The sequence below is a fragment of the Pecten maximus genome, chromosome 11 (genome assembly GCF_902652985.1).
Source record: "Pecten maximus chromosome 11, xPecMax1.1, whole genome shotgun sequence".
In the NCBI taxonomy this organism is placed as follows: domain Eukaryota; kingdom Metazoa; phylum Mollusca; class Bivalvia; order Pectinida; family Pectinidae; genus Pecten; species Pecten maximus.
The window spans coordinates 29,780,135-29,803,000 of NC_047025.1; the positions used below are offsets into that span (position 1 = coordinate 29,780,135).

At 36.7% G+C, this 22,866-nt stretch overlaps 2 protein-coding genes and 1 long non-coding RNA gene across 3 annotated transcripts; 2 read left to right on the forward strand and 1 right to left on the reverse strand.

The window, feature by feature from the left end:
• Nucleotides 1-646: 646 nt before the first annotated feature.
• LOC117338546 lies at nucleotides 647-5,417 on the forward strand. The gene is made up of 4 exons (XM_033899904.1): nucleotides 647-713; nucleotides 1,716-2,279; nucleotides 2,526-2,690; nucleotides 5,137-5,417. Exons 1-4 carry the CDS (start codon nucleotides 647-649, stop codon nucleotides 5,415-5,417), a joined length of 1,077 nt encoding a protein of 358 aa, XP_033755795.1.
• A 353-nt stretch (nucleotides 5,418-5,770) lies between these two features.
• LOC117337632 lies at nucleotides 5,771-7,574 on the forward strand. The gene is made up of 2 exons (XR_004534883.1): nucleotides 5,771-5,899; nucleotides 6,238-7,574. It is a non-coding gene; the product is annotated as an uncharacterized LOC117337632 (long non-coding RNA).
• Nucleotides 7,575-11,656: 4,082 nt separating this feature from the next.
• Nucleotides 11,657-20,407, reverse strand: LOC117337628 (low-density lipoprotein receptor-related protein 12-like). The gene is made up of 5 exons (XM_033898704.1): nucleotides 20,208-20,407; nucleotides 18,125-18,278; nucleotides 17,597-17,820; nucleotides 13,229-13,342; nucleotides 11,657-12,780 (listed from the first exon to the last, which is right to left on the reverse strand). The coding sequence occupies exons 1-5, from the start codon at nucleotides 20,281-20,283 to the stop codon at nucleotides 12,386-12,388; spliced, it is 963 nt and encodes a 320-aa protein (XP_033754595.1). The 5' UTR covers nucleotides 20,284-20,407; the 3' UTR covers nucleotides 11,657-12,385.
• Between the last annotated feature and the right edge of the window lie 2,459 nt (nucleotides 20,408-22,866).

Sequence of the window (22,866 nt, forward strand, 5' to 3'; positions counted from 1 at the left end):
CGCCCCCACACAAGTGATAGAGGGCAGCGATCGGACCTCGGCGACATAGCAGCAAATATGTCGAATAACCTCCCAGAGTGTCAAGGAAGGACTGTATCGCAGTTTGTGGTATTTTAAAGAGCCACTACACATTGGAAGATGTATATCAATATTCACAATACCATCTTAGGGAGTTCCCGATTATATATGTGTGTAAACACCGTCTAAACTAAAAGTTGTGTACTGGGGATGAACTCCTTGGTGCAGCGCCATTTGTTTTTTATTGCGCATTTTTGCCTGGACAAGGAGCATTGCCTCGCTACGGAGGATAATCAACATGTCAGGTTGTGAACACGGAGTTGGGTGTGACTAGGGGGGAATTAGGGAAAACATCATCATCAAAAATGAAAATATGAAAATAATAATTAATGAAGATAAGTTTCAAGAAATAGAAATATAGCATACAGTTAATATTATATGGTAAAATTATGATAATTTAAAATTGAATTATTCAAACATCTACCCCCTCCGTCGGGTCCCCTAGTAATGTACCAAACTGAAGTGTTTTATACACAGATACAATGGGTTTTGATATTTTTTGTACCTATATGGTAGTCACGTTGGGTTCCGACAGCAGTCTAACACTGGGAGTTGGTTTATAATCAACATGGATACGTACGCTTTCCTATTGATTCTCTTACATGTTCCGTTTATTGACGGCAGAAATGAAAGATGTAAGTACGTTACATTATTTACTGAAAAGGAGGACAGTATATTACATTATTTACTGAAAAGGAGGGCAGTATATCACATTATTTACTGAAAAGAAGGGCAGTATATCACATTATTTACTGAAAAGGAGGGCAGTATATTACATTATTTACTGAAAAGGAGGGCAGTATATTACATTATTTACTGAAAAGGAGGACAGTATATTACATTACTTACTGAAAAGGAGGGCAGTATATCACATTATTTACTGAAAAAGTTGTAAGTAGTTATTTACATTATTTACTGAAAAGGAGGGCAGTAAATTACATAATTGTGTAACTGAAAAATAGTTAAGTACGTTACATTATTAACTGAAAAGGGAGGTCAGTACATGTATTTTACATTATTTACTGAAAATGATATAAGTACGTTACATTATTTAGTAGAAATGATGTCAGTATACAATATATTACATTATTGAAATTTTTTGGTGTAAATATGCTACATTATTTGCTGAAAAGGATGTTTGTAAGTTACATTATTTACTGAAAAGGGTGTAAGCATGTTACATTATTTACTGATAAAGCTGGAAGTATATTACACTATTTACGAAGATAAAAAATGCAAAAGTTAGCTTGTTAGTAATTATGCTATCGTTATTAATTCTGGACTTATTAGTTCATCATTTGTGTTTCTATTGAAAATGTTCGCAAAGTTTCTTATTAAGATTACCACTGATGTTTGGAGAAAACCAGATGTGTTATGTGGGAAAGTTCAATAGTTCGATGTTCTTTTAGGCAAATGATATATCAAATGACTGTACGGATTGAATAAATTTAATACAAGTCAGTTCATGAGAAAATAATTTATTCTATAGGAGTCGTGAGAATTTCTGTTACGACCCAACGGGGTTTACTACCAAGACGACAGAATGACGTCATAGTTCATGATGTTATGGTGTATCATGTACATTACATAGAGACCAGCTATGTTATACTAACATGTCTATAATGTTAATTCCACAGATTTTGTGACGGAGTCTTGTGGCCACGTGCTTGGTCCCGACTTCGGGGCTTACCTCGAGTTCGACAGAGACCTGGTTTTTAACGAGAAGTCTAAACCCAAGGTCAATGTTGCACAACAACTCAAAGGTCAATTGTTGGAATGTACCGTTATTGTCCGAGGTATGCCGGCTACTCCCGGAGTCTTCCCGCCAGAAAAGCGCTACATGGGTATTTATTGGCGGGAATTTCTTATTCATGACCCCAAGGTGAAAAAGAAGCTCGGGTCGACGACCGCAAAGGATTGTGGGAAGGCATATGTGACTATGTACAATGGTAAAGATAAAGCCGCAGCTACCCAGTTTTTCACGCTGTGTGGGGTGGATACTGTATCGCCGTCCTATGAGTGGGTGGGGGAATATATCACACTTTACTTCTACCTTGACTACCGAAACCCCGCCCTTGGCAACGGGACGACGGTGCCACCGGATCCGTCTGCTACGGTTGATCCTAAAGCCACCACACCAGTTGATAACTTCGACTACCCCGAGGTTTTCTTCAAACTCGACATCACGTCGTTTAGTTACGGTAAAGGCTAATTTCGGTGTTTAGAAAATATACAAAAAATAAATGTTGTTTTAAGCGGTATACAGTTCTGGAAATTGGTATCTGGATGCGATTTATTTCTGTTTCTTTATCCGATTTTAAGATCTTAAAAGAAAGTCATGGATGTGCATATGCCAATTTCAAAACACGCTCTATTTTAGTTACTTCACGTATATGTTTAGCTTCATGTTAGAAATCCTCTAACGGTAACCATGATAATATTTTCAGCGTGTAACGAAACGGTCGAAGATGTAGTGATGATGTGTAATGAAAGCAAGCGCTGTCTGGACGACTCTCTACGTTGCGACTACTGGTATTCCAAGAATTGTCTCAATGAGTTCTTCCCCAAAGACTCCTCTGACGTCAGTAAGAAGTATCCCGGAAGCTGTGGAAGTACGTATTCATATTAACATGAATTAGAAATTATAATAAGGATACTGTATATACTTTAACAGCAAATATTCACCGAGACATTGTACGTCAGCTATTTGTTTACCGGAAGTTGTGAGATAAATCATAAGTTGTTGCAGTAAACATGTTGTATGTACACACACGCTATCAACTTGCCAACCGGAAGTTGTGAAATAATTAATAAGTTGCTGCAGTAAGTAATTCAAAATATGTCAGCATGTTCTATTCGTAAGGGACTAAGACTTAGCAAAACAAAATGTTATTTGCAAATGTTGTAGACGAAACGACAACAAAATGGAGATTCGTTTGTAGAAATGTCGTCTTTACCTGTCACTCGAGACTTTGAAAACATTGTAACTTGTACACACATGCCGTCTGTATACAAACACGTACAACGAGTTTCTGACCACACACGTGTATATCATATCTAATACGACACTTCTAATCATATGTGGCGCGTTCATGGTAACACACATACACAATTTCTATAATTACAGGGTTCAAAAAGCCCATCCCCTTGACGACGACAACCACCACGCCCCTTGTCCCACCCCCTGGCCCAGATAGAGACCCGAGCCCTTTCTACGTAATCATCGTTCTTATTATTATTGCCAGCATCCTCTATTGGTATACATGCGCGTAATCATAACGTGTGACGTACACGTGAATCCCTCGATGATAACATACATGTACATGTACACGTCATCAACATACATCAGTAACCTACAAATTACTTACCAAATATACTGAACACATCCTTAACATGTTATAATCATCATCATATAATTATTTTTTCTTTGTTTTCATGGTAAATACTCAAATGTGATTGGTCGAAAAATTCTTTTCATTCTTCTATGATAGAAATTCCGAGAATGGCGCGAAAAATGTGACGTCACAATACGACAATTGACGTAGCGTAATGATTTGAGAAAAAGAATCCCAAATAAAACCCGTAAAATTGTACATAAAACATGATTTGAATTAGAAAAAGACAATTAAGTGAAATTAATTATAAACATTGAGGTTGATTTTTTTTAAAATTTTCATCGGGGTATGAAAAGAATTTTTTTTGCAAACTTTGTAAGAATCCGCTATGCGGATTCATACAGTTTGCAGAAAAAAATTCTTTTCATACCCCGATGAAAATAAAAAAAATCAACCTCAATGCTTAAAACAAATTAAACTTCTTGTGCTTATTGCTATGTCTCATTTTCTACTTGCAATAAATAAATAAATAAATAAATGATCTCAAGAAATTAGGTTGTGATCTCCCGTGAACACAAATTATATAGGATTAGACTAAGTTTTTACTACGTTTACAATGGTAATACAATGAAAATTAAATCGACATATTCCGTGTAGCGCGTTTTTGCAAGTTTGTTGTCATTACTATTGCTATGGTAACGTAAAGATGGCTTCGGATGTAAGGTGAGATATATCACGACAATGTACAAAAACGATCTTATTTCTTTAAGATATGATACCATAGTTATTTGATATAATCTTGTTTACAAAATATATCATTGCATAAACCATTGTTTACTATTGTAACATTGAGAGATGACTTTATCTTAAGGGGCATCTAAACAGCAAATCAGATATTTCGCAAGCCTATACATTCCTACTATATATGGTGCAATTTAACAGAAGTAACTTGATAAACTTTTAGTATGTATCATGACAAACCGTGGGACTTGTTGTTGACATGTAATTTGTCATGTTGTTTGTAAATTAACAAAACATGCGAAAAATGCATGTTTCAGGGGGGCATAATTAGCTCATTTATATCGCATATATTGGAGGAACTGGCCATGTCATTTTGCTCACAAGTGTCTAAAGCACACAATAGGAGCATTGGTTTTTACCAGATGTGACTATATAATATGTTTTACAATTATGGCTTATAAGGAGGTATTTCAAGCATCAACAATGTTCTTATTAGACACCATAAAGACATGGCAAGAAGACAGCTATTAGGAAAAATGGCCAACTGTTGAGTTTGGAGTAAAAGATGCATATTTCTGTAAAAGGCTCCAAACTCACCATTTTAACATTTGTTCTTTAAAAGATCCTTCTTAATATGATAAGATGTCTTAAAAGTATGATATAGGAGCATTTATATTAATTGAAATGCCTTCCTTTATACCATATTTGTGTAATATTATTCACAACCGCCATATGCATTTCAAGGTGTAAGTGTTTATACATACTATTTTTGTGCGATTTTTAAAAAGATATTTATTCGTGTTTGAAATTCAACATTATTCTCCTGTATATATGATCCTTAAAACTGTACAGGGCAAATAATTTGCTAGGTCACGTGGTCAGTTATAATGACGTCAAATAACTATTTTACACTACATGGTGTACTTGTCTATCTATTGACCTATTAGGGATGAATGTATACATCGTACCTTTATAATTACAGAGCCCAAAAAGCCGAAACCCACAACGACGACCCCCGCGCCCCCCTGTCCCGCCCCCAGATCTGACCCCACTGTACGCTGTCATCGGCGTTGTCGTCTGCCTGAGCATCCTCTACTGGTGCTGCTGTCGACCCGGATGGCTGCCCTGGAGATGCGCGAGACTCCGGAACTGTCCGTGCTGTATATCCTGTGGTACATGTTTCGCCACTTGCTGTCCGGTGTGTTCGCCGACCGGGGGTCCCGGGGGAGGAGCGGGGGCCTGCTACTGTGGGGGAGGAAGTAAGTAGGAATGTAGTACATGTATCATACAAATAAATTAAATCCTGATTATTGAAATACATGCTATATTAATTTGAATGTTTGAATAGTAAGAAAAATAGAGATAGTCTTAAATAAGTATGAAATTGTTATTTTATGTTTCATATGTCGATAAAACCAAATGCAATATCTGAATATATGTATTAAAATCAATTAATCATACATTGTTGGTACAAATATAATTACATTTAGGATGTATTTTGGTGGTTAAGAAATCTTTTCTTCCGTTTATATCCCACCACAATCATACTAAAATGTAGTCCGATACAATTATACTGACCATGGTGTTAACTGTATTTGTTTCACCAGGCGGAGGACCTACTGGTGGCGCTGCATGGAAAGGACACCTGTTAGAGAACGAGAATGGCTCTCCCGGGGACAGCTCGCCCGGGGGTGGTGCTCCTCCATTCACAGTGTTTGGAGGGGGCGGAGGAGGCGGAGGTGGAGGTCAGTATGTCATCTATATAGCGATCTCTGTGGTGTTTGGTCTGAGCATCCTATCGTTACAATGTATCGAGGATAAACTGTGTTAGAGCATCACATATTTAGGTCAAGTGAATGACGTCATCAATCTCATTGTAGTGTATCACTTACCTCTCCGGTCCACTACATCAATGTTCTTATTAAATTTTATTATATGTACTGAATTCTTCAACGAATTGTGTCAGGAATTTTGACAAAGTACAATGTAACATAAAGCTTTGTTAAGATTGTCAGCTTAGTATTGTTGGACCATTTTATTTCATTTTATAGAACACATATACATCCGGGCATTCGTTTTGTAGTAATGGGTTCTCCTTGGAAGAAGAAGAACGCTATCAGTCCTGTTGAAAATGAAATTCCACAGAAGACCACGCCCTCTATTACGTCAGATCCGGATACGGACAGCACAGCTCTCTCCAATGGCTGGCTCAACTTCCTGTCTGGAGATGGTGGCCATCTTAGAGAGCACCGCTAGGTCCAGTTTCACATGACCATCATCAGCATGGAAACGGAATGTATTTAACAGTTCCTCGATTAATTCGAAAACTGGTTGATTACACCAGGAATGAATTTTACGTTTGAAACTGAACCCATCCACCAGTTCATAAGGAGTATTGAATACACTTTTATTAAATGGTTTGTGAAATGATTAAAAAGGAAACAAACTTGACTAAATTCGGAACACAAATCTTTCATTCCCACCGTAGACATCGATACGAACATTCGACATGCTTGGAAGATTCCCAACATCTGCTGCCAGTTCTGAGACTGGTGTTACCGGAAATATACGTCCTGTGTATCATATTGATATAAATTATAGACATTAATCCTGTGAAATATGTGATAGAGATATTTTATTGACTTATAAGCACCTTATGTGTTAGATTGAGATATTTAACTGACCGATAAGGGTCATATGTGTAAGATTGAGATTAATAAAATCAAACATGATCCTGTTCCGTAGACATGGATATCTAAACCCACGAGGGTTGAAAGATATCCAGACCCATGTTTGATTATTTTTCTCATGTACTTTGCAAGCAAATGCAAGATCTTATGAAAGTTTTTCAAAGCGCCATCTACAGTGCTCCTTGGAATGTCGTCATCATTTACGACATTGTCACTCAACGTAAAATGATGACGTTACTTTATTGTGAGCAGCGTCATATAGCGCGTGCAAGCTCCCTCTACTCCCCTGTGTGAGATCGAATTACCTTTTCCCTAGCAACCGCGGGATAACAATATGGAGTATGTGAGAATAATAGAATATAACATAGGTCTGTTCCGTGGCCAGGGATATCTCAACCCGAGTGAAGAGTTTGGTCAGTCAGCACTAGGCTCCTTTTCAACAGCCATATTTCGTTATTGCCGTGACACATTATGACGTCACAATAAAAATGACGTCATAATAAAGGTTCTGAAGTTATGGACTCGTAAACTTCAATTGAGCTTGTTTACAAAGTTATATAGTGGGGCTGCAGTGTAAATGTAAATACTGTATTCAAATTTTATGTCACATTCGTTGACGTCTTTCCGATGTACAGCGTTCTGTACCAAACAAGTAGAGGTTAGAATGTTATGTAAATTTATGTAAATTTATGTATATTTTCAAATGTAATATAATTTTCATCACCTATCATTTACAACATTTTTGTTTGTGTGTATCCGGATAATAGACGAGTACATCTACCTCATTTAGTTTGTCCCTGACGTGATTCCTGAGAGTTTACTTACATCTCAGATGTCACTTTGGTATTTATAACATACATTTGTATAAACACCAAAATGTCAAATTGTCCATGAGCCCATACTGTAATATAGAACATCCCTCATTCAAAAATACAATATGGCATCCATGCAGGGTTTTAATATTTTTTTTATGAATAGATATCAGTATATACCTCTACCACTATTTAACCTTATGCTATTTGAGAGACTGGTAAGATTGTTTTATCATGTTGTAAAGACAAGGTTAGAATATAAGAGTGTAACCATCATGTTTCATTTCCCATATAACTTAATATAGGATGCAGTTAAAAGACGTCTATACATTGCTTATTCGAGATATACCTGTACAAGAGACAAATAAACGTATTTTTTGCTGATTCTCAGTATAAGAATTGACGTATGTTCAATTAATGCATTATTTAGTTTGTTTATTTCTCCTTTCTCTGTTAATATAATTATCACAATGTCGGGATCCTGATCAACATTGTTTAATCACAATTAAATGTCGTGGTCCCGATCAACATTGTTTAATCACAATTAAATGTCGTGATCCCGATCAATATGTGAACGTCAGACTACAGAATGTCGTAGAAAGTACTCTAATCCATGCAATGCCATCTGGTACCAGGATTGTCCATTAGGATGTTAAGAAAGTAACAGATAATTCTATTATCGTACTATAAGCAATAGTTACTTCCCTTTAGCCAAACGTGAACCTCTCTTCAGACTCCGAACGACTTTTACCCGAAATTTCCTCCACGGTTTTTACCTGACGTTCCCTCCACAAACTTTTTACCCGCTAATCCCTCCACTGTACACACTTTTTACCCGCTAATCCCTCCACTGTACACACTTTTTACCCGCGAATCCCTCCACTGTACACACTTTTTACCCGCTAATCCCTCCACTGTACACACTTTTTACCCGCTAATCCCTCCACTGTACACACTTTTTCCCGCTAATCCCTCCACTGTACACTTTTTACCCACTAATCCCTCCACGGTACACAATTTTTACCCGCTAATCCCTCCACTGTACACACTTTTTACCCGCTAATCCCTCCACTGTACACACTTTTTACCCGCTAATCCCTCCACTGTACACACTTTTTACCCGCTAATCCCTCCACTGTACACACTTTTTACCCGCTAATCCCTCCACTGTACACACGTTTAACCCGCTAATCCCTCCACTGTACACACTTTTTACCCGCTAATCCCTCCACTGTACACACTTTTTACCCGCTAATCCCTCCACTGTACACACTTTTTACCCGCTAATCCCTCCACTGTACACACTTTTTACCCGCTAATCCCTCCACTGTACACACTTTTTACCCGCTAATCCCTCCACTGTACACGTTTTACCCGCTAATCCCTCCACTGTACACGCTTTTTACCCGGTAATCCCTCCACTGTACACGCTTTTTACCCGCTAATCCCTCCACTGTACACACGTTTTACCCGCTAATCCCTCCACTGTACACACTTTTTACCCGCTAATTCCTCCACTGTACACACTTTTAACCCGCTAATCCATCCACTGTAAACACTTTTTACCCGCTAATCCCTCCACTGTACACACGTTTAACCCGCTAATCCCTCCACTGTACACACTTTTTACCCGCTAATCCCTCCACTGTACACATTTTTTACCCGCTAATTCCTCCACTGTAAACACTTTTTACCCGCTAATCCCTCCACTGTACACTTTTTACCCGCTAATCCCTCCACTGTACACACTTTTTACCCGCTAATCCCTCCACTGTACACTGCTTTTTACCCGGCATTCCTCATTACTTGTTACGTAATATTCACTCCACACGCTCTTTACCCGATATTTCCTCCACACGCCTTTTTACCTGACATTCACCCACACGCCTTTTACCCGATATTCCATCCACACTCTTTTTACTTGATATTACCTCCACACCCTCCTTACCTGACATTCCTTGTACACGTCTTTTTACCCGATATTACCTCCACACGTTTTTTACCAAACATTTCCCTCCACACGCGTTTTACCTTACATTCCCTCCACACGCGTTTTACCTTACATTCCCTCCACACGCGTTTTACCTTACATTCCCTCCACACACGTTTTACCTTACATTCCCTCCACACGCGTTTTACCTTACATTCCCTCCATACGCGTTTTACCTTACATTCCCCCCACACACGTTTTAACCTGACATTCTCTCCACACGCTTTTTACCTAACATTCCTTTCACACGCGTTTTACCTTACATTCCCTCCACACGCGTTTTACCTAACATTCCCTCCACACGCGTTTTACCTAACATTCCCTCCACACGCGTTTTACCTAACATTCCCTCCACACGCGTTTTACCTAACATTCCCTCCACACGCGTTTTACCTAACATTCCCACCACACACGCGTTTTACCTAACATTCCCTCCACACGCGTTTTACCTTACATTCCCTCCACACGCGTTTTACCTGACATTCCCTCCACACGCGTTTTACCTGACATTCCCTCCACACGCGTTTTACCTAACATTCCCTCCACACGCGTTTTACCTGACATTCCCTCCACATGCGTTTTACCTGACATTCCCTCCACGCGTTTTACCTGACATTCCCTCCACATGCGTTTTATCTGACATTCCCTCCACACGTGTTTTACCTTACATTCCCTCCACACGCGTTTTACCTAACATTCCCTCCACACGCGTTTTACCTAACATTCCCTCCACACGCGTTTTACCTGACATTCCCTCCACACGCGTTTTACCTGACATTCCCTCCACACGCTCTTTACCTAACATTCCCTCCACACGCGTTTTACCTAACATTCTCTCCACACGCGTTTTGCCTAACATTCCCTCCACACGCGTTTTACCTGACATTCACCCCACACGCGTTTTACCTAACATTCCCTCCACACGTTTTTTTACCTAACATTCCCTCCACACGTGCATTTTTTTCAGCGTCTTCTTGTTTGGTTAAATTCAGTAGGTTTCTGAAGCTAACAATCATTGTCACTCTGGGGACGATGAATGGACATGAATACACCAATAAAAGAGTAGTGTTATCTTCGTAATTGTATCACGAAATCGATAAAAACGGGGAAATATGAACATAAAATTACACGGAAATAATCGAGTCATGCGCATTGAGTCAACGAGAATAAGACCAGGTGATCTGGGGGTAAGCGTCTTCACTGACGACACCCGCCATATAATACCGTTATAGCAGGTGCCCAAAATAGGAGTTAGGGCAGTGACAAGGATCTATCAGGCATGTCACCCAATATCGAACACTTCTGATTTTATATCGTAGAAGACCGTGTCCTAATGAGATAATGATCTCGACTGTTAAACTCCCCATGTTCGTCAACGTTTGTCTAAGATCGTCTTCGGTGAAATATAAAGTCTCGGATAATCCGAATCAAATGCACACATGTCCGCCATTTGACATTCATTTGATAGGGTTCTAATCTTAAGAATGCATCATTAAAATATTACAACAAATTGACGAGCATGTTGCAATAGTTATTTTATTTATTAATAAAATTTAGCATAATATAAAAAAGTACTTCGCCTGCGAAATACACAACATGTAAGTATGAAAATATTTTTGATAAAAACACCACTATAAAAGTAACACATAATTCGTCTTTAGACCAGTAATAGTATCTCGTCGGTAACATCGGCTATACAATGGCGGCAGTAGTAAAGAGCTACTGGAAAACCACTTTTGGAAATTCTACTTTAAAACATTGATAACAATGTCGATGTAATGAATGACATAAGTCTATTCTGATAGTGATACCGGAAATAATATTAGTTATAATATGAAAACGTTATTCCTAGACCACGCACTAGTCAATCAAATAAACAAGTCTCTGAAACAAAATGTTATCAGACAAACGGACTTATAAAACAAGAAGATCATTGTTTTAGGATACTGTTAAACTGACCTTCAAATACCAAAATAACAGGGAAGCCCGTTATGTATCGTGATTTTTTTAAAGAAAGTTGATTTGAGATAATATACAATGTCTACTGTTTACTAACAACAAAACAAATCCTCCTCAATCAAACATGTCCGGTAACAATTTAAAGTAATGACGACACAGCTAGATGGTTTTACCTGAAAAGCAAACCCAGATAAACTATTGGACAGGAAACTCTTCATTAAATTTTAGTTTGACCAAGGAAACTAGTTTATGTTGTCAAAAAGTTATATTTAAACTAAATGCGACATTGTTAATGCGTACAGCAGTCAATGAAATGTCGAGGAGGCATATGTATGGCAATCTAGATTAATCACGTAAAACATAGGTTAAAAATCTTTTACTTTTACTTTTTCTTTTACATCTGGCGATGGACGGCTTACATATATATCACTTACACATGTGCTATGCTGCCAAATATATCTTGTTTTTACACAATCCTTGTCAATAAGACAATGCATAGAAATAATCGACATACGATAACTCAAGGACGGATAAAGTCAGAAACACAATATAACTCCAGGTAAATGGGTGGTAACATCAATACATCTGGCAATACACGTGACCGTGACGTCACTGACTAATGTACAGAGATTGTATATCTACATTTGTATATGAAAATAATGAAACAAACAATGTTGATCAACAACCCGGAAACAGTTTTCTAAGAAAGTCTTGAGTGGATATTATATATTTCAGTTGCAGGTTATAACTACTTCCGGTCAGCCTCGTTCTCAGTATGTCCTATACGTTAGATGTTCCTGGTCTACTAAACAAGACTTTCTCTGTAGGTTCCGAGGGAGTGAAGGCCAGTGGGTCTTCTTTTTTACTGTTACCAAGGTTGGCGCCATCGACCTCGAAGTCTTTGTAGGGTTGTGAAGTCGGCGAACGCGTCTCGATGCTTTGATACCCAGTGTTAGTGAAACCCTGTTTGTAGTATTTTCGGGTCACTGGGTAGTTGCTGCTCGTGTTCCATTTCTTCAAAGCTGGTAACGGATCTTTGAGGAAGCGACGCCATCTGTATTGTCTGTAGATGAAAATTCCGACGATCACTCCCAGAACCACCAGAGCTAGGACACCAAGTGTCAGGCCGACTATCAATGCGGTGTTATCTGCCCCTGGACCATACAGCTCCTCGGCTGGGGAGAACAGACAATGATTAGCACGACGGATAATTGGGTTCATCATCACATTTTCACAATAATGTTCTGTTGAAAACCATTGCGTCTAATTCCTAGTTCTAAGTTTGACAATAAAAATATGTTAATTTTAGCTATGCCAGGAATATCGCAATATCCTTGTCTGAAACCATGACGACACGACGAAATTAATTTCACTGGTGCTAAACGTAATGTCAGGCAATAACTAGAGTGCCATAATTAAAATCTCAGTTCTCCGTAATTAAACGAAAACCAGCAGTCATCAATAGGATAATACTTTGTAACATATCCCCTTATAGCGATTTTGTTAGCGGTAACTCAGTTGATACATCAACGGGATTGGTCACACGTTCTCCCAACATTATAATACACAATAACAAAAGATGACACGTGATATCACAATTTAAACATATAGGTGGTAACTTACTGGTGCACGAGTCCTCATCCGAACCGTCTCCACACTCACTGTAGTGGTTACACCTGAGGTCAGATTTCACACAGAACCCGTTACTACAACCATACTCCGTGGAAGAACATGATCCTGTAACAGCAATCTTTTGTTAAGTTCATTGCACTCAACGTTAATGTTTACACTCAATGTTAATGTTTACTCTCAATGTTAATGTTTACACACAATGTTAATGTTTACACTCAATGTTAATGTTTACACTCAACGTTAATGTTTACACACAATGTTAATGTTTACACTCAACGTTAATGTTTACACACAATGTTAATGTTTACACTCAATGTTAATGTTTACACTCAATGTTAATGTTTACACTCAATGTTAATGTTTACACTCAACGTTAATGTTTACACTCAATGTTAATGTTTACACTCAATGTTAATGTTTACACACAATGTTAATGTTTACACTCACTGTTAATGTTTACACTCAACGTTAATGTTTACACTCAATGTTAATGTTTACACTCACGGTTAATGTTTACTCAATGTTAATGTTTACACAATGTTAATGTTTACACTCAATGTTAATGTTTACACTCACTGTTAATGTTTACACTCAACGTTAATGTTTACACACAATGTTAATGTTTACACTCAACGTTAATGTTTACTCAATGTTAATGTTTACACAATGTTAATGTTTACACTCAATGTTAATGTTTACTCTCAATGTTAATGTTTACACTCAATGTTAATGTTTACACTCAACGTTAATGTTTACACTCAACGTTAATGTTTACACACAATGTTAATGTTTACACTCAATGTTAATGTTTACATTCAACGTTAATGTTTACACTCAATGTTAATGTTTACACTCAACGTTAATGTTTACACTCAATGTTAATGTTTACACTCAATGTTAATGTTTACACTCAATGTTAATGTTTACATTCAACGTTAATGTTTACACTCAATGTTAATGTTTACACTCAACGTTAATGTTTACACTCAATGTTAATGTTTACACACAACGTTAATGTTTACACTCAATGTTAATGTTTACACAATGTTAATGTTGACACTCAATGTTAATGTTTACACCCAACGTTAATGTTTACACTCAATGTTAATGTTTACACTCAATGTTAATGTTTACACTCAACATTAATGTTTACACTCAATGTTAATGTTTACACTCAATGTTAATGTTTACAATCAACGTTAATGTTTACACTCAACGTTAATGTTTACACAATGTTAATGTTTACACTCAACGTTAATGTTTACACTCAACGTTAATGTTTACACAATGTTAATGTTTACACTCAACGTTAATGTTTACACTCAATGTTAATGTTTACACTCAACGTTAATGTTTACACTCAATGTTAATGTTTACACTCAATGTTAATGTTTACATTCAACGTTAATGTTTACACTCAATGTTAATGTTTACACTCAACGTTAATGTTTACACTCAATGTTAATGTTTACACACAACGTTAATGTTTACACTCAATGTTAATGTTTACACTCAATGTTAATGTTTACACCCAACGTTAATGTTTACACTCAATGTTAATGTTTACACTCAATGTTAATGTTTACATTCAACGTTAATGTTTACACTCAATGTTAATGTTTACACTCAATGTTAATGTTTACAATCAACGTTAATGTTTACACTCAACGTTAATGTTTACACAATGTTAATGTTTACACTCAACGTTAATGTTTACACTCAACGTTAATGTTTACACAATGTTAATGTTTACACTCAACGTTAATGTTTACACTCAATGTTAATGTTTACACTCAACGTTAATGTTTACACTCAACGTTAATGTTTACATTCAACGTTAATGTTTACACTCAATGTTAATGTTTACACTCAACGTTAATGTTTACACTCAACGTTAATGTTTACACTCAACGTTAATGTTTACACTCAATGTTAATGTTTACACTCAATGTTTACACTCAATGTTAATGTTTACACTCAATGTTAATGTTTACAATCAACGTTAATGTTTACACACAATGTTAATGTTTACACTCAACGTTAATGTTTACACTCAATGTTAATGTTTACATTCAACGTTAATATTTACACAATGTTAATGTTTACACAATGTTAATGTTTACACTCAATGTTAATGTTTACACTCAACGTTAATGTTTACAATCAACGTTAATGTTTACACTCAATGTTAATGTTTACACTCAACGTTAATGTTTACACTCAATGTTAATGTTTACACTCAATGTTAATGTTTACACTCCATGTTAATGTTTACACATAACGTTAATGTTTACACTCAATGTTACTGTTTACACTCAATGTTAATGTTTACACTCAACGTTAATGTTTACACACAATGTTAATGTTTACACAACGTTAATGTTTACACTCAACGTTAATGTTTACACTCCATGTTAATGTTTACACACAACGTTAATGTTTACACTCAATGTTAATGTTTACACTCAATGTTAATGTTTACACAATGTTAATGTTGACACTCAACGTTAATGTTTACCCTCAACGTTAATGTTTACACTCAACGTTAATGTTTACACTCAATGTTAATGTTTACACTCAATGTTAATGTTTACACACAACGTTAATGTTTACACTCAATGTTAATGTTTACACTCAATGTTAATGTTTACACTCAATGTTAATGTTTACACTCAACGTTAATGTTTACACTCAACGTTAATGTTTACACTCACCGTTAATGTTTACACTCAACGTTAATGTTTACACTCAACGTTAATGTTTACACTCAACGTTAATGTTTACACTCACCGTTAATGTTTACACTCAACGTTAATGTTTACACTCAATGTTAATGTTTATACTCAACGTTAATGTTTACACTCACCGTTAATGTTTACACAATGTTAATGTTTATACTCAACGTTAATGTTTACACTCACCGTTAATGTTTACACTCACCGTTAATGTTTACACTCAACGTTAATGTTTACACAATGTTAATGTTTACACTCAATGTTAATGTTTACACTCAATGTTAATGTTTACACAATGTTAATGTTTACACTCAATGTTAATGTTTACACTCAACGTTAATGTTTACACTCAATGTTAATGTTTACACTCACTGTGAATGTTTACACAATGTTAATGTTTACACACAATGTTAATGTTTACACAACGTTAATGTTTACACTCAATGTTAATGTTTACACTCAATGTTAATGTTTACACTCAATGTTAATGTTTACATTCAATGTTAATGTTTACACTCACTGTTAATGTTTATACTCAACGTTAATGTTTACACTCAATGTTAATGTTTACACTCAATGTTAATTTTTACACTAATTGTTCATGTTTACACTCAATGTTTACACTCAATGTGAATACGCATCAAAATATCCTATAGGAGCGCCACATACAGAAAAAATGAACATCTCAATTCCTGGTCAAATTAAAATGGTTTCCGTAAAGACATCATCCGAAATTTAACCGATAATACTTCTCTGTGTTACAGTGTAGTGTTATTCATGTACAGGTAATTCATAAGCACTTAATTGTATCTGGTAATGAACATCAGAGTTAAGATTATCCTCGATATGTACTATATACAGAAAGGGTTTCACCTTCCGTTCGAGATCCTCGGAAAATGTATCGAACAGCCTCGTAAAAAAATAGAAAATTAGATATTTTTGACATTTTGTCGTATTTTGTAGTTACATTTATCAATTTAACATTCTTACTAACCATTAATTGAGGTAACGTCCCAAACCTAATTTATAAGCCACGTCTGTTTTACTGGTAAAAGACATACTTTTATCTCCGTGAATTTCTGAAGTAGAGATCATCTGTTCTGTGAGACGGAAGTGCCTCTGATTTAAAATTAGTTTTTGCAAGGAGCTGTCTGATTGGCTTACCTATTTTAATGAACCAATTAGACAGCTCCTTGGGAAACCTGGTTTGGAAATAAAGGCACTTCCATCTCATAGAACTGAGATCAACTTATGTATTTTACCAGTAAAACACACGTGGCTTGTGTTTGGGACATTACCTAAAGGTAAGTTGAGAATGTTAAATTGATAAATGTATACGACAAAATGTGAAAACTATCGAATTTTCTACTTTTTTACGAGGGTGTTCGAACGATTTTCCGAGGGTCTCGAACGGAAGAAGATATCTTTCTGTATAAAGTACATATCGAAGCATTATCACTATGGTGGTAATTACCAGATACAAGTGCCTATGCGTACAAGCACGTGTATCCGGCACAGTTATCTCAAAAATACAACTTCCGGTCAAAAGTGTTCGTTTGACTAGCATTAACTTAAAAAGGGCGTTCCAGAATATCAACGAAGACTATAAACGTATTCATCGTACCATTGTATATTTCAGTAAAGATGATTCCGAATCCCATGAGAACCGCACTGCTGTCTGTCACAAACTCAATGGTCACCTGACTTCCGGTTGAGACCAAGTTACTAGGTAACGCGGCGCCACATAGAGGTTCTGTGTTGAGAACTTGAGCCGACACCGAGCTGCCGTCGTACACGTTGACATAGTCCAGACAAGTGCCACTGGACTTTTCCTCAAGGTCAAACCGACTACAATCAAGGGTATACAACGCTTAACTATATAATTATAGACAAATAAGGACTAACTGATGCGACTCACATGAACCAACCACACACAAAGGGAACGGAATCGTTACCTCACGGAATGGACAAAACCTTGGTTTTAAACGTTTATAGAGACGTTAGATTTAAAGTTACCATGGAAAACCAAGACTTCGACTTGAATAATTTTACAACAATGCCGCGCAGGGACAATCTCACTTTTTCCAAAACTCAAGTTTTGCTTAAAAGTAAGGCTTGGTGCTATATTTTTTGTGAGTGAACAGAGACATACCTAAACACGACGAGTATGTTGTAACGGCTATCCGACACAGAGGCAGTATAAACACAGTTCATATCGTCATTATACACCAGGGCTGAACTCGACTCTAACATCCGGGACTGTGTGACAGTCGAACCCATAGTGGTACAGGAAGCCGACATATACTCTGTAAACAAAGTCACATGGTTAATACCGGTTACCCATCAAAGACTGACAACGGGTGAACCAGCGCGCTAAAGAGTAATATTTGGTTGTAAACTATGGCGTGACAACTATTGGTATATTTGAATAAGTTTGATGATCTACATGATGATTTTAATTCGAAATCGTAATATTTTATTGTAAAATCTGTGATTGATAGACAAACTTCTGCTGTTTACATTAGAAATGATTGTGTTACAGGACGTTAAATATGAATTTGATAATATCGACAGCAAATTGTTAATAATAAACATGAAACTGCGTCATATACAACTGTTTTGTCCTTCTAGGTGCTCGTCTGTAATGATAGAGACATCATACAGATGTTTTATCCTTCGACTAGTCAGTGATGCTAGGGACATCATACAGATGTTTTATCCTTCGACTAGTCAGTGATGCTAGGGACATCATACAGATGTTTTATCCTTCGACTAGTCAGTGATGCTAGGGACATCATACATATGTTTCTTCCTTCTAGGACTCGTCAGTGATGCTAGGGACAGCATACAGCTGTTTGGTCCTTCTATGACTCGCCAGTGATGGTAAGGACATCATACAGCTGATTCGTCCTTCAAGGACTCGTCAGTGATGTTAGGGACATCACACAGTTGTTTTAACATCATAACATTTAACATCATACAGCTGTTTCTTCCTTCTACGACTCGTCAGCGATGCTAGGGACAGCATACAGCCATTTGGTCCTTCTAGAACTCGCCAGTGACGAAAGGGACATCATACAGATGTTTCGTCCTTCAAGGACTCGTCAGTGATGTTAGGGACATCCTACAGCTGATTCGTCCTTCAAGGACTCGTCAGTGATGTTAGGGACATCATACAGCTGTTTCGTCCTTCAAGGACTCGCCAGTGATGTTAGGAACATCACACAGATGTCTCGTCCTTCTAGGGCTCGTCAGTGATGTTAGGGACATCATACAGATGTTTCGTCCTTCAACGACTCGTAAGTGATGTTAGGGGCATCATACAGCTGTTACGTCCTTCAAGTACTCGTCAGTGATGTTAGGGACATCATACAGTTGTTTTAACGTCATAACATTTAACATCATGCAGCTGTTACGTCCTTCAAGGACTCGTCAGTGATGTTAGGGAGTGACATCATACAGTTGTTTTATCCTTCTACGACTCGTTAGTGATGGTAGGGACATCACGCAGATTTTTCTTCCTTCTAAGGGCTCGTCAGTGATGGCAGGGACATCATACAGATGTTTCGTCCTTTTATTCTAATCAGTGATGATACACCGAGGACCAAAAGTGTTGAACTCCAGAAGGGGGAGTTAGCTTTGAACTATATTTAGTGTCCTATGTAATTCATAAGAAAATTTAATTTCGATCCCCCAATAAAATTGGATATAAAATAACACCATTGATAAGACGTCTTAAAACAATCAAAAATTTCCTTGGAAATGAAAAGATGTTTAACCCGGTCAAAGACAAACGCCTTAAAAACCTATCGCTAGCCGATGAGTACATATAATTATAATGTGTTACAATATACATAAAGCTCGTCTGTTATCGATCTATTCCAGATATGTGCCACTGATTAAAAAGATTATACCTGTGTACCGTGTCGTCCATATATATGCAACTATAACAATATATATATACATGTATACATTTTGTTCTCCCCTCTGTTGGCCGAAATTCGTCGATACAGACTGGATTGTATTGTGTTGTATTAACACGTTGTTTTTTCTTTCTTTCAAATTTCCATTGATAACATAGATCAACGGAGAAAATTCAAAACATGCGACAGTCTAAACCAAGCGACTCCTTGTACTATGAGCTCTATCCTTGTAGACAAGCTGTGACAATATACAAATGTAAGATACAGTACCTATAGGTAAAGACTCAACCCGACTGTGACGGAGATAGTTACCTATATCGACTGCTATGGCGACTGTGATCCAGGTCAGTACCACTATCGACCGACATAGTTCTCTCTTTACATCCATGGACACGTCTGATATTCACGGGGAATCCGCGAGGAACATTACAAACAGTTTACCATACAAGACGCCATGTTTAAATCATGGACGGATTACGATCATTGTTTACAAATGGCCGCCGCTCCTTGGCAACCTGCCACCTTTACCTGTCGTGCCACGTCTCAGTAGTTTGTGAGCCGAGTTAGTGTGTTTAAGTTTAATAAATAAGGCTATAAGGTAGAAGTAGATAACTAACAGTGTCGTGCATCGGTCTGTTTAGTTATATGAGATTATAAAAATTAGAAACATTTTTACTAATATTGGTTCGTCAGCTGAAAGGCCGCAAGGCCGGAATAGCGGACGTAAAACCCGTTAAATACTAATATTGATACGGATATGATATACACGAAACTGGTCATGATACTGGCTTCACACAATAGATAATATTTTACATGCATACATTGATACAGGCCCTGAAAACCTTTTCAGTAAAACAAAATACGGACCACAGTACGCATGGAGCATGCAGCGCGTGCTTTATCGGAAGTTGCCTTCGTACGAATTACGAGTGACTTGTCAGAAATTCGGTCATTGTTTGTTGTTGTTTTTTGTTTTGTTTTGTTTTGTGTTTTGTTGAGCAGTCTTAGATAATGATGATTCATCATTGGTTTCCTTGGCGCACAGGTAAGACGGAAGCCTCTATCCCAGGTGTAACAAAATTTTAACTTTTTAAATAGTAAAGATAAGCTGATATTTCTTATGAAAGAAGATAATTTACAAAAAGATGTCGCAAAGTTATTGTTTTATATGCATCAGCGAAGACAGAATCTTTTATCAAATGTTTAATAAATTGAAAATTTTACATGTACAGCAATAGTGTCTGAAAAGCCAAATATGACTGGGTATTAATGTATTTTAATGTTTTAATGACACTGTGCCCGTATTTAATGTATAATGTATGTATCAATACGTGACACTTTTATAAACATATCTGAATATAACCCCATTGGGCATTCGGAATATTATTATTATTATTATTCTCTTTATTTCCTCCAAAATGAAGATTTTATAAACAGAATAAATACATAAGTGTATATACAAATACATTTGGATGACATGCATGTAGGAATAATTAAATGTGCATAATTTTTTACAAGTGGAATTAATAATAGACTTGTGCATTATAGTCGATTAGTGGTACTATGTACATAATCTACGATAATATGTCTCTATAAACAGACATTACATTTAAGGTGCATTCGAATGTCACTTTCTAGACATGTATTTCACATACTCATATATTAAATTACTATAATTAATAGATTACACTTTAAATCATACATGCGAACCGCAATTGATGATGTACATGTATATTCATTCAAACACAGAGAAAAAAGAAATACTTTAAATGTAGTGACGTCAGTCACGCTACCGGTAATAAGTTTTTGACATTTTTTCAACAGCAACTACTGTTATTCTTATGAATTCATCAATATCTACTTTACTCAATTCGAAATTGATTGGTCCACTAATTGGGATATGTACAAGTTCTTTATCCGAGAGGGAATGTAGATAGACACTCAACAATAAACCCGTGTCACTAATACATGCGATGGAACACCATAATTGATCTCTCAGATTATCGATGTAACTACAGTCTAATATGATATGGGTTAAAACATCTCTATACATATTGCCACATTTATGACATAGCTCTGTCAATTCATTTGTAAAGTTGGAAACGACAATTTTCATAACATAATGTATGGAGTTTCTGCAGCAAGGATATTTCATTGCAAGTTTCAATAACACATGCGGTTCTGATTTATTATGAATAAGCCTAAATCAACAGAATTCATTATCGCTCATCATTCTCTCTTTCCACTCTTTTTCTTCTTTTGACAACACTGCGGTTTTGACACTTTTATAAACATATCTGAATATAACCCCATTGGGCATTCGGAATATAGGGCGGTCACTTTAACCCCGGAGTGGATGAGGATTTTTCTATCCTACTCTCAAGCAAGGGATATATCTTACTATTCTATCCGAGGTAAAGTATGGATTCGGGTTTAGCACCGGGAGCCCGATCGGGTTCTGAGCTAAATTCTGTACTGCCAACAGGGACCGTAGAATCTGTAACAGTCTACGTGTATTTGGACCATCCCTAGTGCTTTAAAGCACATTTTCAAACGTTTTGGGTGGCTAGGTTAAATTTCGGTAAAAAGGACCCCCTCGGTGTTAATTACATATGACTGATTATATAACACAGTCCATATGTTTTGAAGAACCTTTACTACGACGCCCAGAAGAAACAGACGCTAAATTACGATATTGTATTTCTATATTTTGCATAATTCCCTCGTCTCTATACAACAGAAACAGTATCATAAAGTCGAACGACTATTTGTCATTCACAATTTCTGTCCAAATACGAGTACAAGATACCACCTTATTTAAATTATACTGTTCAGTCCTCATCTCGGAATATTTTATTGTATAGATGTTAACAATTTATCTCGGGCAATAGTGTCAAGTTCCCTTGTACAACAATCGTGTTGTTTGTGGGCTAGTTACATTACTCATCCGAATCGACGAGTATGTAGACGA